The following is an 11,654-nucleotide window of genomic DNA, read 5'->3' as shown; positions in this document are numbered from 1 at the left end:
AATTCAATATAAAATCTGGGCATTTGCGGGTAACGAGTTGTCTCCGAGATTGGGCGTCGTTTTTTCGTCTCGTGCGCTTTTTGACCGTCGTAATCTCGGAGGCATCGCACAACAACATCAACAGCAGAAGCCAAGCTACCGTAGCCAAGCGGTTAAATCCAATGGCCAAATCCAATTTTGATGTGCTCGTCAGAAGCCACCCGTTAGCGAAGGGTAAACCAACGTTAGATAAACGTAAAGTCCCTATTTGCTTTAGAGCAGAAAATCTAGGGACTTGGCATTCATGGTTAAAGGCATGGGCAACGCACCAGTTCGTCTATGGGTTTCTAGTTCATAGTTATCATACCTTCGTCTGTGCCTGTGTGGACCGATCTAATAAGAATGGCTAAAAGAAGTAGTGTCACATGCGTAAAGCCATCGGACCCTCCGTTCTTGAGGAAGCTTAAGGAGCGCGTCGGCTACAAAGAAAGCCCGACGGTCGATACGAAGGTGAGAACTCGCGAAGTCTCTGTAATCGTGGATAACTGATTTCTGCGCTCTCTGACAGAGGGAAGAACACCGACCTGTGGACACTGCAGACCCCGACATCGATGACGAAAAGCCTGTCGTCGTCGTTCTCAAGGCGGGTGATTTGACTGCAGAGGAAGCTGACATTTACAGTCAAAAACAAGGTAAAATAGAATTGACGTCCCATGTGTCGAGTTTTATGTTCTTATTAGTAACTTGATCAATAAAGGAGAAAGTAAGGAAGCACTGGATGCTGGAGCCTGAAAGCAGCTAAGAGGAGGCTAGGCATTGACAGAACTAAGGGTATGTATTATGTAAGGGTTCCTTTAGCGTTTTGGTTCAGAATCCGTCATCTCTGAGATAGGCTACTCGACGCACCTGTAGCGCTCGTTCTGTATCAGTCATGCCAGATTATAGCTTTCTCGAGCCTCACGACGCGCTACCTTCAAAATAACATCACTGATTTTCCCGGGGAGCAGTAGGGGCCGTAGTAGAGACCGGGCCTCCTGGAGCAGTATCTTCGCTCGCGCCAGGCTTTTCGTATGCTGCTTTCCGTGACTTTTCAAAACATTTTGGCATGATTGATACAGTACGAGCGCTACAGGCGCGAGAATGTCTGTCCGACGTACCGCGCCCGTGCGAGGAGAATACTAGATGACGCCAACGAGGAATTTACCACTCGACGCGCGGCGTCCGAGCATCATTGGAGCCAATGAAGAAACGCGAAGGAAGAAATGGATCGTGAAAAGAATCCTCGCACAATACATAATAATACGTCCCCAGGTGGCAGCAATGTGCTGCTGAGCACGATCGAGATCGCGGGATCGAATCCCGGCCGCGGCGGCCGCATTTCGATGAAGGCGAAATGCAAAAACGCCCGTGTGCTTGCGTTGTAGTGCACGTTAAAGAACCCCAGATGGTCAAAATTAATCCGGAGCCCGCCAATAGGGCGTGCCTCATAATCGGAACTGCTTTTGACACGTAAAACCCCAGAAAGAAGAAGCAATCCATTATTTCCAAAGAGCGGTAGTGAGAATATTCCATTTGTGCTACATACTGAGGACAAACTTTAAACATATTTTCGGCAAAGACATGTATAGAAATGGACCAATTGTATCTGAGGGTCGTCTATTTCGATACTTTTGCTTGTGTTTACTGGTGAAATTTTAGGCTACAGAACTACTCCACCAAATGAGTAGGATACAGTTCGGCGCTGTCGCTGTGTTTTTATGGGATCCTCCAAACATTTTGAAGCCAAGTGGCGAGTTCACACAGAACACTTGTTTGCATCACGCTGCGTGAACACCAGCGTGTGTGCAAGCAGTGCTACTTTATGGTGATGGTGATGGGCCACTAATAGTAAATGTGTACTTGGCATGACATTACATGACATGTATTTAAACATGGCTGGTAGCAGGCATGCTGACAAGGCAGTTGGCAAATGTAAGGTTTTATAGTATAGTTTGTTTCTACACACATGCAGCAAAACACAGACTGCTTGTTTGGGACGTACTTAGCGTGTGGCTGGAGTTGCAGCCATATCCACCACCTTAGCGCATGAATATTACACCGAGTAGTAGTAGAGTAGTGGTAATACACGGTCAGCCTTGCTGTCACTGTATGGCAGATCATTTCATGTTTTTGTGGTAGAAATCTCGCTTTTATGTTACACATAATAATAGTGTCATGCTGCTGTGTAACTCGCTCGGTGAGCTTCGTCTGCCCCCGAAGAAATTTTCACGCTGCACGGCGCAGCCTAAGGAAGAGGACGTTGGAAGTGTGCGCGAGGAGCTGGCCGCTGCCTGATGGGCTTGGATGACCGTCCTGTCCCTTGTGCTACGCTAACCATCCATCATTCTTGTAAATAAATCCATCCCATCCGTTACAATTTGGTGGAAGGTGCTGGGTACATCAGACTGGACGACCGAACTCTACTACCCCTTCGACACAGCAAACGGTTGGCCGGGCTACCACCGGGAGACGTCGACATGAGCGATTTGGATGGAGGCGACGTTCGCGAAGAAATCGCGACAGAAAGCATTCGCCCGAGGCAAGCCAGTTACTGGACACCTCATCGAGAAGCACGCACATTCTCAGGCAAAGCAAATGAGGACGTCGAGGACTGGTTGAGACACTACGAGAAGGTGAGCCGCCACAATGAATGGAGCACGGCTGCGCAGCTCTCTAACGTTGTCTTTTTCCCTGCGGGAACTGCCCTCTTGTGGTTCAACAATAATGAGGGCTCGCTCACAACTTGGGGCAGATTCGTCGAAGAGATAAAGAAATGCTTTGGTAATTCGCTTTCGAAAAAGAAAAAGGCTGAGCAGGGGGACACTTTCACGATGAGTGCAGTTACCGGGAAAGATGTGTACCACCTATATTGAAGAAATCCTGAAGCTTTGCGGAATTGTGAAAGCAAACACGTCGGACGAGGACAAGGTTGGACACCTACTCAAAGGAATTGCCGAAGATGTGTACAATTTTTTGATCTCTAAGGAAGACCTCACTACCTAGTCCGACTTAAGGCGTCACTGTCGTACGTTCGAGGCTCTGAAGACACGCCTCATTCTTCCGAAGTGTGGTCGGCTGGACAACGTGACCAACATAGCAAGTGTGGACGTATCTGCCTCTACTGACCTGGCTGCTTTGGTACGGCAAGTTATTAGAAATGAACTGGCTCATTTTCAAGGCCCAGATGCCAACCGCGTTTGCTACCAATGCTCCGTTGATAAACTCTACTTGGAGGCGCAGGCGGCCTGGCCGCGACCTGCCTGCGGTGACCGCCCCCTTTCTGACAACGCCCATGCCCAGAGCACCATGATCCAGCCACAAGCAACGAGTTTTGAACGTCGACATGACAGACAGCCTCGACATGGGTCGTCTACCGTCTACAATGCGCCTTGAAGGTTTGTACCCAACATCAATGAAAATCGCAGCCCCCCTGTGTGCTACAGCTGCGGGGCTCAGGAACACATCACGAGGTATTGCCGCCGTCGCCCACAGTGTGCTCCACGAGATCGCGCATGTCCGCCTCGCATGCAAGAAGCTACATCCTGGCAACCATTTGTCCCTTTCCGCCAGCCACATCGAGACTACACGTACATGCCAAGGAATGACTCCCCCATGTCCGACCGCAGCCTGGCTCCACCGCCGACTCGGACACATCGATCGCCATCTCCACGTCGCCGCTCGCCTACGCCGCCCCAGCTGGGAAACTAGCTGGTGCGACCGATGGAGGTGAGGTCGCGGGACGATCACTTTTTCAAATGCCTCCGTCTGTTGTTATGGTAAAGAACAAAGTGTGTGTTTGTGTCAATGGTGTTAATACTGTGGCTTTAGTACATACTGGTGCTTCTGTGTCTGTGATGTGGCTTGCGTTCAAGAATCGCCTCGGACCGAAAGTAATGTTTGCTTGGGATGGAAATACCACGTTTCACGGAGTTGGCGGTGAACTGTTACGTCCTGTGGGAGTATGTTCCGTCATGATAACCGTTGGTGGAAAGGCATTTCGATCCGATTTTTGTTGTACTAGCACACGCCACGCATGACATAATTCTTGGTATTGACTTTTTACGGGATTGTGGAGCAACATTAGACTGCAGGGCTGGTGAAACTTCACTCAGCAGCGATACCAGACCACCCGTGCTAAACGACATTCCATCCGATCGTCAAGAAGTATTTTCTGTGTCCACTGATGTACTTTTGCCTGCGCAGACGGCAATGTTCATCCCTGTGACCTCGTCACGCATCTGTACTGGTTCCTGCTGTGGATTAATTGAAGCTGAATACGTCAACACTCTAAAGAAGAATGTACTTGTCCCTCGGTCACTGATCGAAGTCATAGAAGGTTGTGCTCACGTTTGGACGGTGAATTTGTCCTCCGAGTCAGTTGTTTTGCCTGCCGGACTGAAGGTAGCACACTTTGAAGAAGATAGTGTTGCGAGCATTCGTGCGGTTGCTATTTCTATGGATGCAAGCCCGACACTCAGTGACCACTCTTCACAGTTTAGTAGCATGATTAATAAATCACTCCCCTCTTCCCACCAACAAGCGCTCCAAGAGCTCCTTGCCCGCTATGCGTCAGTGTTTGACTTTGCTGAAGAGTGTCTGCAGTCACCACCGTACTCCCGCGCACACCACCACATCAATACTGGAACAGCGTCGCCAATACGACAGAAACCGTACTGCATCTCTCCTGCCGAGCGCAAAGTGATCGCCGAGCAAGTTACGACAGAAACCGTACTGCATCTCTCCTGCCGAGCGCAAAGTGATCGCCGAGCAAGTTACAGACATGCTATAGAAAGGCGTCATCCAGGAGTCCAATAGTGCCTGGGCGGCTCCAGTCATATTGGTCAAGAAGAAAGACGATTCGTGGCAATTGTGCGTCTACTACAGACGCCCAAACGCAGTAACGAAGGAGGATGTGTATCCTCTGTCACGTATAGATGACGCCATTGACTTTACATTCTGCCTCGTACTTCTCTGTCGATCTGCGCTCGGGCTGCTTGCAAATACCGATGCACCCGCCAGACAAGGAGAAGACTGCCTTCGTAACGCCGGACGGACTCTTCGAGTTTAACGTAATGCCTTTCGGTTTGTGTAATGCTCCGGCGACATTCGAGCAATTCATGGACACCATCCTGCGGGGACTTCGATGGGAAATCTGTATGTGTTACCAGGACGACATTGTCATTTACGGCAAGACATTTCACGAGCACAACCAATGACTCAAGTTGTGCTTGACTGCATACGGCGAGCTGGACTGATACTAAACTCCAAAAAGTGCCACGTTGGCGAACGTCAAACGCTTTTTTTGGGTTTCCTCATCGACAAAGAAGGCATCCGCCCAAACCCCCAGAAGCTTGCGGCCGTTCGTGGCTTCAACCAGCCGAAGACGGTGAAAGACCTCCGCAGCTTCCTGGGACTATGTTCGTACTTTCTCCGTTTCATTAAGGACTTTGCACGCCTAGCTCATTGGCTCACGTCACTCCTTCACAAGGACTCACCGTTTAGATGGACTACTCAATGTGAGTCTGCATTCTGTCAACTAAAATTTCTGCTCACCTCAGCTCCAATTTTGCACCACTTTGACCCAGAGGCCCCAAGTGAGCTTTGCACCGATGCTAGTGGTCTGGGTGTTGGAGCTGTACTCGTACAGATACATAGCGGACGCCAACAAGTCATCGCCTACGCAAGCCGTACTCTTACCAAGGCTGAGCGGAATTACACCGTAACAGAAATGTAATGCCTTGCGGTAGTCTTCGCCACCTACAAGTTTCGACCATACTTGTACGGCCACCACTTCACGATAGTAACAGATCACCATTCTCTTTGCTGGTTGGTTGGACTACGCGATCCATCTAGCCGATTAGTGGTCATTACGGCTTCAAGAATACGACTTTTCTATCACTTACAAGAGTGGTCGCTGTCACACCGATGCTGACTGTTTATCTCGCCTTCCGTCAGCAAGCACGCGAGATACGGACGATGACTTAGATGAATACCTCCTTGCCATCTCCGCCAAGTTCCCTGATGCCACCGCCTTCAAGCATGAGCAACAGCATGACCCTTCTATTCGAGCTGTTCTTGACGCCGCTCGGTCACCTGCACGCGGCTCACCTTTCATTAGTTTTGAAGATTTATTGTATAAGAATTATTCTGCTGAAGGCACTCCACTTCTGCTCGTGGTTCCCCAGACGTTGAGGCCTATGATACTTCACGCCATGCACGATGACATCATGTCAGACCACCTTGGCTTTGCTCGGACACTTCACCGACTGCGCCAGCGTTTCTATTGGACCAAGCTCTGGAAGACGGTGAAGCAGTACGTATCCAGCTGTGCCATTTGCCAATGCCATAAGCAACCAACGACGCCTCCTGCAGGTGCCTTGCAGCCAGTTAAACCGCCGACCATGCCATTTGAAAAAGTTGGTGTCGACTTGCTAGGTCCCTTCCCCAAGTCTACTTCCGGTCGTCGCTGGATTATTGTGTGTGTGGACTGTTTGACCCAGTACACTGAGACGGCGGCACTCGCTTCGGCTACAGCAGCAGACGTTTCATCGTTCCTGCTGTACTCCGTCATTCTCCACCATGATGCTCCACGCGTTGTGATTAGTGATCGTAGACGGCAGTTTACTGCGGATGTTGTTGAAGAACTACTACGTCTTTGTGGATCTGATTACCGGCATTCGACCTCTTACCATCCGCAAACAAACGGACTCACTGAGCGCACGAATTGTACGCTGGCCAACATGCTTGCCATGTATGTCTCCACCGATCACAAAAACTGGGATTCAATCTTACCATTTGTTACGTACGCTTACAATACTGCCAAGCACGAAGTCACCAGCTATGCGCCTTTCTTCTCTATGCTAGCAACCCCCAAAGCTTTATCGACACCATCCTTCCCTGGTCCCCACATGAGGACTACTCATTAGGCCAGACTTTATGCTGTGCCGAAGAAGCGTGTCGACTGGCCCGCCTCAGGACTGTCTCCTCTCAGGATCGTGCCAAGACTTGTTATGACGCTCGACATGTGCTTGTCACATATGCTCCTGGGGACTTTGTTTGGCTTTGGATACCTGTGCGGAAAAAGGGGCTGTGCACAAAGTTTCAGTCTCGATACACTGGCCCATACATCAACTGAAACGACTGAGTGACGTGACCTACGTCATCGCAAGAGTGACTTTGCATAACCGGCGGTCACGTAACACACAAGTCATGCACGTCGCCCGACTCAAACTGTACCACCATCGGGCTATGTAACTCGCTCGGAGAACTTCGTCTGCCCCCAGAGAAATTGTCACGCTGCTGTGTAACTCGCTCGGCGAACTTCGTCTGCCCCTGGAGAAATTGTCACGCTGCACGGCGCATCCGAAGGAAGAGGAAGTTGTGTGCGCAAGGAGCTGGCCGCTGCCTGATGGCCTTGGATGACCATCCTGTCCCTTGTGCTACGCTAACCATCCATCATTCTTGTAAATAAATCCATCCCATCCGTTAAAGTAGTAGTAGTAATACCACGAGACAACCTTTCCTTCTACACAAGTAAAAACGGCTTGTGCTGCATACTGCTGTAACGTGGACGATATCGTTTGAGTGTTGCTGTATTTTCCTTCTGAATTGGTGGTATAAATTGAGTAATGTCACCATGTTTAGCCCCTAAGTCAACATAATGACTTCCTCTGTGATTAGCCCACTTTTACTTGTGACAAGAATAGCGAATCCTAAAGGCCAGTTGTCTTTCAAATTGTCATGCCCATGGATTACTCACTGGTAGGCTCTCACACATTTATTCATCACCATTGATCATGCTTATGTTTGCAGTTTCAGATAATGAGCCTGCCGATGGCAAGATAATGTTCAAGAAGCCAACTAAAAGGAAAAACGACACCGTTTCAACAGATGGGCAAGCCAAGAGGGTTAAGGAGGTTGACAAGAGCCGCCGCCAGCAAGTGAACTCTGTCAGAGACAGCCGTCTTCTGTCTTTTGGTGATGATGATGATGATGAGGACTAATAATGGCATGCAGGTGGATGCACTGTGTGCACTCGGCCATCATTATTGGTTTTCCGAGCAGCATGGTGATTGGGCAAGTTCTTCACTAGTATGACTGGGTGGGCTGTACTTAAGCTGTTTCCAGCTGTTTGCAGCACATACTTGTTAAAAATGTGTTGTAAAGGTGTGTGGCACTGCTCTGTAAGGCCTTTGGACAATTGATGAGGGGAAGTGTCTACATTGCATAGTTTCTGTCGTTTTAAGGCCTTCCGAACTGCCACATTCTTGTTGCACCCAATGCCCACAGATGCGATGTGTTTACGAGATTGTGTGTGCATATGCACCTTACCTTCCTCAAGCCCGTGTGGCCGTAGAATGTGACAGCATGTCACCGCAACCTGCATTTTTCTTGTAAATTTCTTTGTGACGTGTAATGTAGTGTGTGCATTCCTGTACCAATTTGCTTAAATTTTAGGGAAGCCACCAATACTAGTTGCTTTTCTCTATTCTCAAAACACAGTGAGACTGCTTCAGCAATTTTTTTTAAGTTTTCCAATTTATCTTTTTTAAGACATAATTTACTTCCGCACAACACTGTGTGCAGAACAGGCCTTTATTGCATTGTTCACTGAGGGACCTTCCAAAGCTTACACTTTAGCTTTTTAATCAGCTGATTATTATTCTCTCTAGAGAGAGAGAGAAGTGAGTGCCATGCACAGGGCTACACGAGTTTACGTACGAATATAGTGTGGAACCTGGAGTGCCTCGGGTTTCTTGCAAATAGAGGAGAAATGTGTAATGACAGATAAGGCTCTGTTGTCAAGTTATTTAGGAGTTGGACTCAAGTTAGTACATAGGGTTTGGTGGCTCCTCTATGAGAAATCACACTTGGCACACAGTTGCCATCTTGGTGTGCCAAAACCATGTCTTCATGTGTGCATTTGTCACATTGCAAAGATACAATCAGCAGTCCACTGACAAAGCATGGAAAGGGAATTCTTATTGCATTATCTTGGCCCAGGTGTTATGTTTGTATTGGGGGCGAGGACTTACGGAGTCACCATCTGCCGGAAGTGCCTCACTTGCGTAGTATGAGGAATAATGCGGCGCGCTCCCTCATGGTTTGGCTGTTGGCGCTGAATAAAAAACACGCGGGAGCGCTCCTGGCCATTTCTGTAAGTACTCTCCAAATGAGAGAAGTTTCTTACTGTCAAAATAATAACCTTAGGCAAACAAAGTGCAGAATTGTTTACAGGCGCTATCTCTTCACCGAATACGCACAGTGAACGCCCATTGTGCGCGGTCACCGCGATGGAGTCCCCCGAACCAGCTTCTTGCGTGAAAGGTAGGCAGTCGCTGAGGACAGTCTATGTGAAATATGTTCTTATAGTGTGCTGTCTGTATAACCAAATGGAGCATAACAGAATGAAGCCTCAATGAAGCGATTGTACGGTTTCGCAGTGACAGACTGCGCGTCTGCATGCATGTCCGCACACAATGTTTCGCTTTCGCTGCGAGGACGTTTTCGCACCATGCCGTAAGCTTTAGGCCGCAGCATATGAACATTTGACAGTTACACCAGCAACCATTGTTGCATGGACGCTTTCAAGCTGTTGAAAAATAATTTCGTTATAACTAGGGACTTCGACGCTATACGTCGACTCGTGATGTGCCATCGCGACCATTCATTTTTTTTCCCTTTCAAATTCTTAAACGTTTCAATATCGTTATTTCTTAAGTTGCGTTGCGCTGTATGTTCATCGGTCTTCTCTCAGCGAGGAATTTCCCGCTGCTTCTTTTTGTTAATCCAGTACATTCATTGTTTGGTGCTAACACAAACATGAGCATACGCCATGCCTTTTTTGATTTGCTTCTTACCATTCCCTTTCCATTCTGGTGAACTTGCCAGTATCTAGCACCAACAAGTTCATAGACCAAATCTTCACGATATTAACTGGGCAGCACGAGTGGGAGAGCTTCTCAGTGCGCGCGTTCTGCTACTCACCGAGCATCGCAGCCCCAACGCCGTAGCAGAAATCTTCCTCGCAGAAGTGCTTGCTACACACCCGAGTTGTAGCCGATGGCTGCTTGCTGGTTCTAAGTTTCATAATCCAAGCTACACGCAGCTTCTTGGCCTGCGGTCACATGTGAAGGCTGACACCGGGCTCCGTTGCGTCCGCCATTGCGGTACCGAGCAATAGCCTACCATGATGGACGCCTTCAAAGGAAGCCACTACCTATTATAGTGCTTTCAAGTGTTGTCAAGCAGACACCTGAAGCGGGAAAACATCCCCACTATAGCAGAACCATAGCACAGCTGGGACTAAACTGTCGTTTTCAGCTCGCTTCGGCGCTTCCGAAGCAGACAACGTGGCCGCTGTGTCCTAGTGATCCCTCATACCACGTCACGCCGATGGTGGCACCAGCTTTTCCAGTGGTGGAGCTCGCCCCCAATAGAAGACCTATTTGCTGTATGCATTCCATTCTCAAAAAATGGGCTACACCCAGTGGCATGCACATGTCTTTGATTTGTATTTAACCAGATAATTTGATATGTTTGGGTTATGCCCACCAAAATATAGCAGAAAAAGCACACACCAATGATAGCGGCATGATCCCCGGGCACATCGATTAGCAAATATCACTGTGAGCTAGCATTCGGCCAATAGGAGTGTATTCAGCAGAGACAGAAAAGCAGGTCAAGTGCGCTCAGTAACATAAATTTTTTTTATTTGAACCAAGATGTTGAGGGAGATGGAAGCTGAAGTCGGACACATTCAAGCTCTGAATAATTGACCTTACCTATTTTGTTCAGTTAGGCCATTTTTATGTGTTTTAACTGTCATTTTCCGCACTTCTCCTTACGTTTTACCCTCTTTGTACTGATTTATGATAGCCACAGTCAATAAAAGGCAGAACGAAATTTGGGAGGTATTGTGTTGGAACAGTCAAGCGATAGAAACCTAGAGCTGGCGTGTTGTGCCAAAACGTTTTATTGCGAATGTATATTATTTCAGCAAAAATGGTGAGTGTACAACTGACAAGCAACATTTGCAGCAGCACGAACAGGTACACTAAGTTGTCAAATCCAGGAGAATCGGAATAGGGCATGAGCAAGGTACCGCATAACAGCAACAGTCCATTGCTACACTGAGCTGCCGACGCTACAAAGGGCACAAACAGCTTGCATCAAGCCGTTATGCAGAATAACACTTGGAAGTTGATTCATTTTGACTACAGTAAAAGCTCGATGATACGATCACGGCTAATACGAATTTTTCTGTGGTCCCGGCCGAGCCCCATTACTTTGCAACGTGCTAGAGAACGGTTGTTACGAATCGATTTTCAGCCTGCGTCGGTTGATACGAATAAACGCCGCCCCACCGACGGCCGCGAAAGAGAACAGCGCGCAGTCACGCGCTTTCTCACCTCTTTTGGTGCGGAGGCGCGGCGCCGAACAGTGCGGACTCCGCGACTGGGCGCGAAGAGTTTGAAGCGGTGGCGCTTCAAGAAATAAATACTTTTTACGTACACGTGCCTGAGTGAGTTCACCTCCGACTCTTTAATTTAGCTACAGTCGAATCTCGTTAATTCGAACACGCTTATTTCGAACATACCGCGCACCGACAATGCTCTTAGCAGCGCGCTTAATAA

The 11,654-nt window shown here is 48.5% G+C and overlaps 1 protein-coding gene across 1 annotated transcript; it reads left to right on the top strand.

Moving 5' to 3' along the window:
- The first annotated feature begins 247 nt into the window (after nucleotides 1-247).
- On the top strand, nucleotides 248-11,256 carry LOC119433452 (uncharacterized protein KIAA1143 homolog). Its single transcript, XM_037700662.2, has 3 exons — nucleotides 248-489; nucleotides 548-671; nucleotides 7,831-11,256. The coding sequence occupies exons 1-3, from the start codon at nucleotides 382-384 to the stop codon at nucleotides 8,019-8,021; spliced, it is 423 nt and encodes a 140-aa protein (XP_037556590.1). The 5' UTR covers nucleotides 248-381; the 3' UTR covers nucleotides 8,022-11,256.
- The last annotated feature ends 398 nt before the right edge of the window (nucleotides 11,257-11,654 follow it).

This window comes from Dermacentor silvarum, chromosome 1 (genome assembly GCF_013339745.2).
Source record: "Dermacentor silvarum isolate Dsil-2018 chromosome 1, BIME_Dsil_1.4, whole genome shotgun sequence".
Classification (NCBI taxonomy): domain Eukaryota; kingdom Metazoa; phylum Arthropoda; class Arachnida; order Ixodida; family Ixodidae; genus Dermacentor; species Dermacentor silvarum.
The sequence above is the reverse complement of the archived record's forward strand: the minus strand, read 5'-3'. Positions and strand labels throughout refer to the sequence as shown.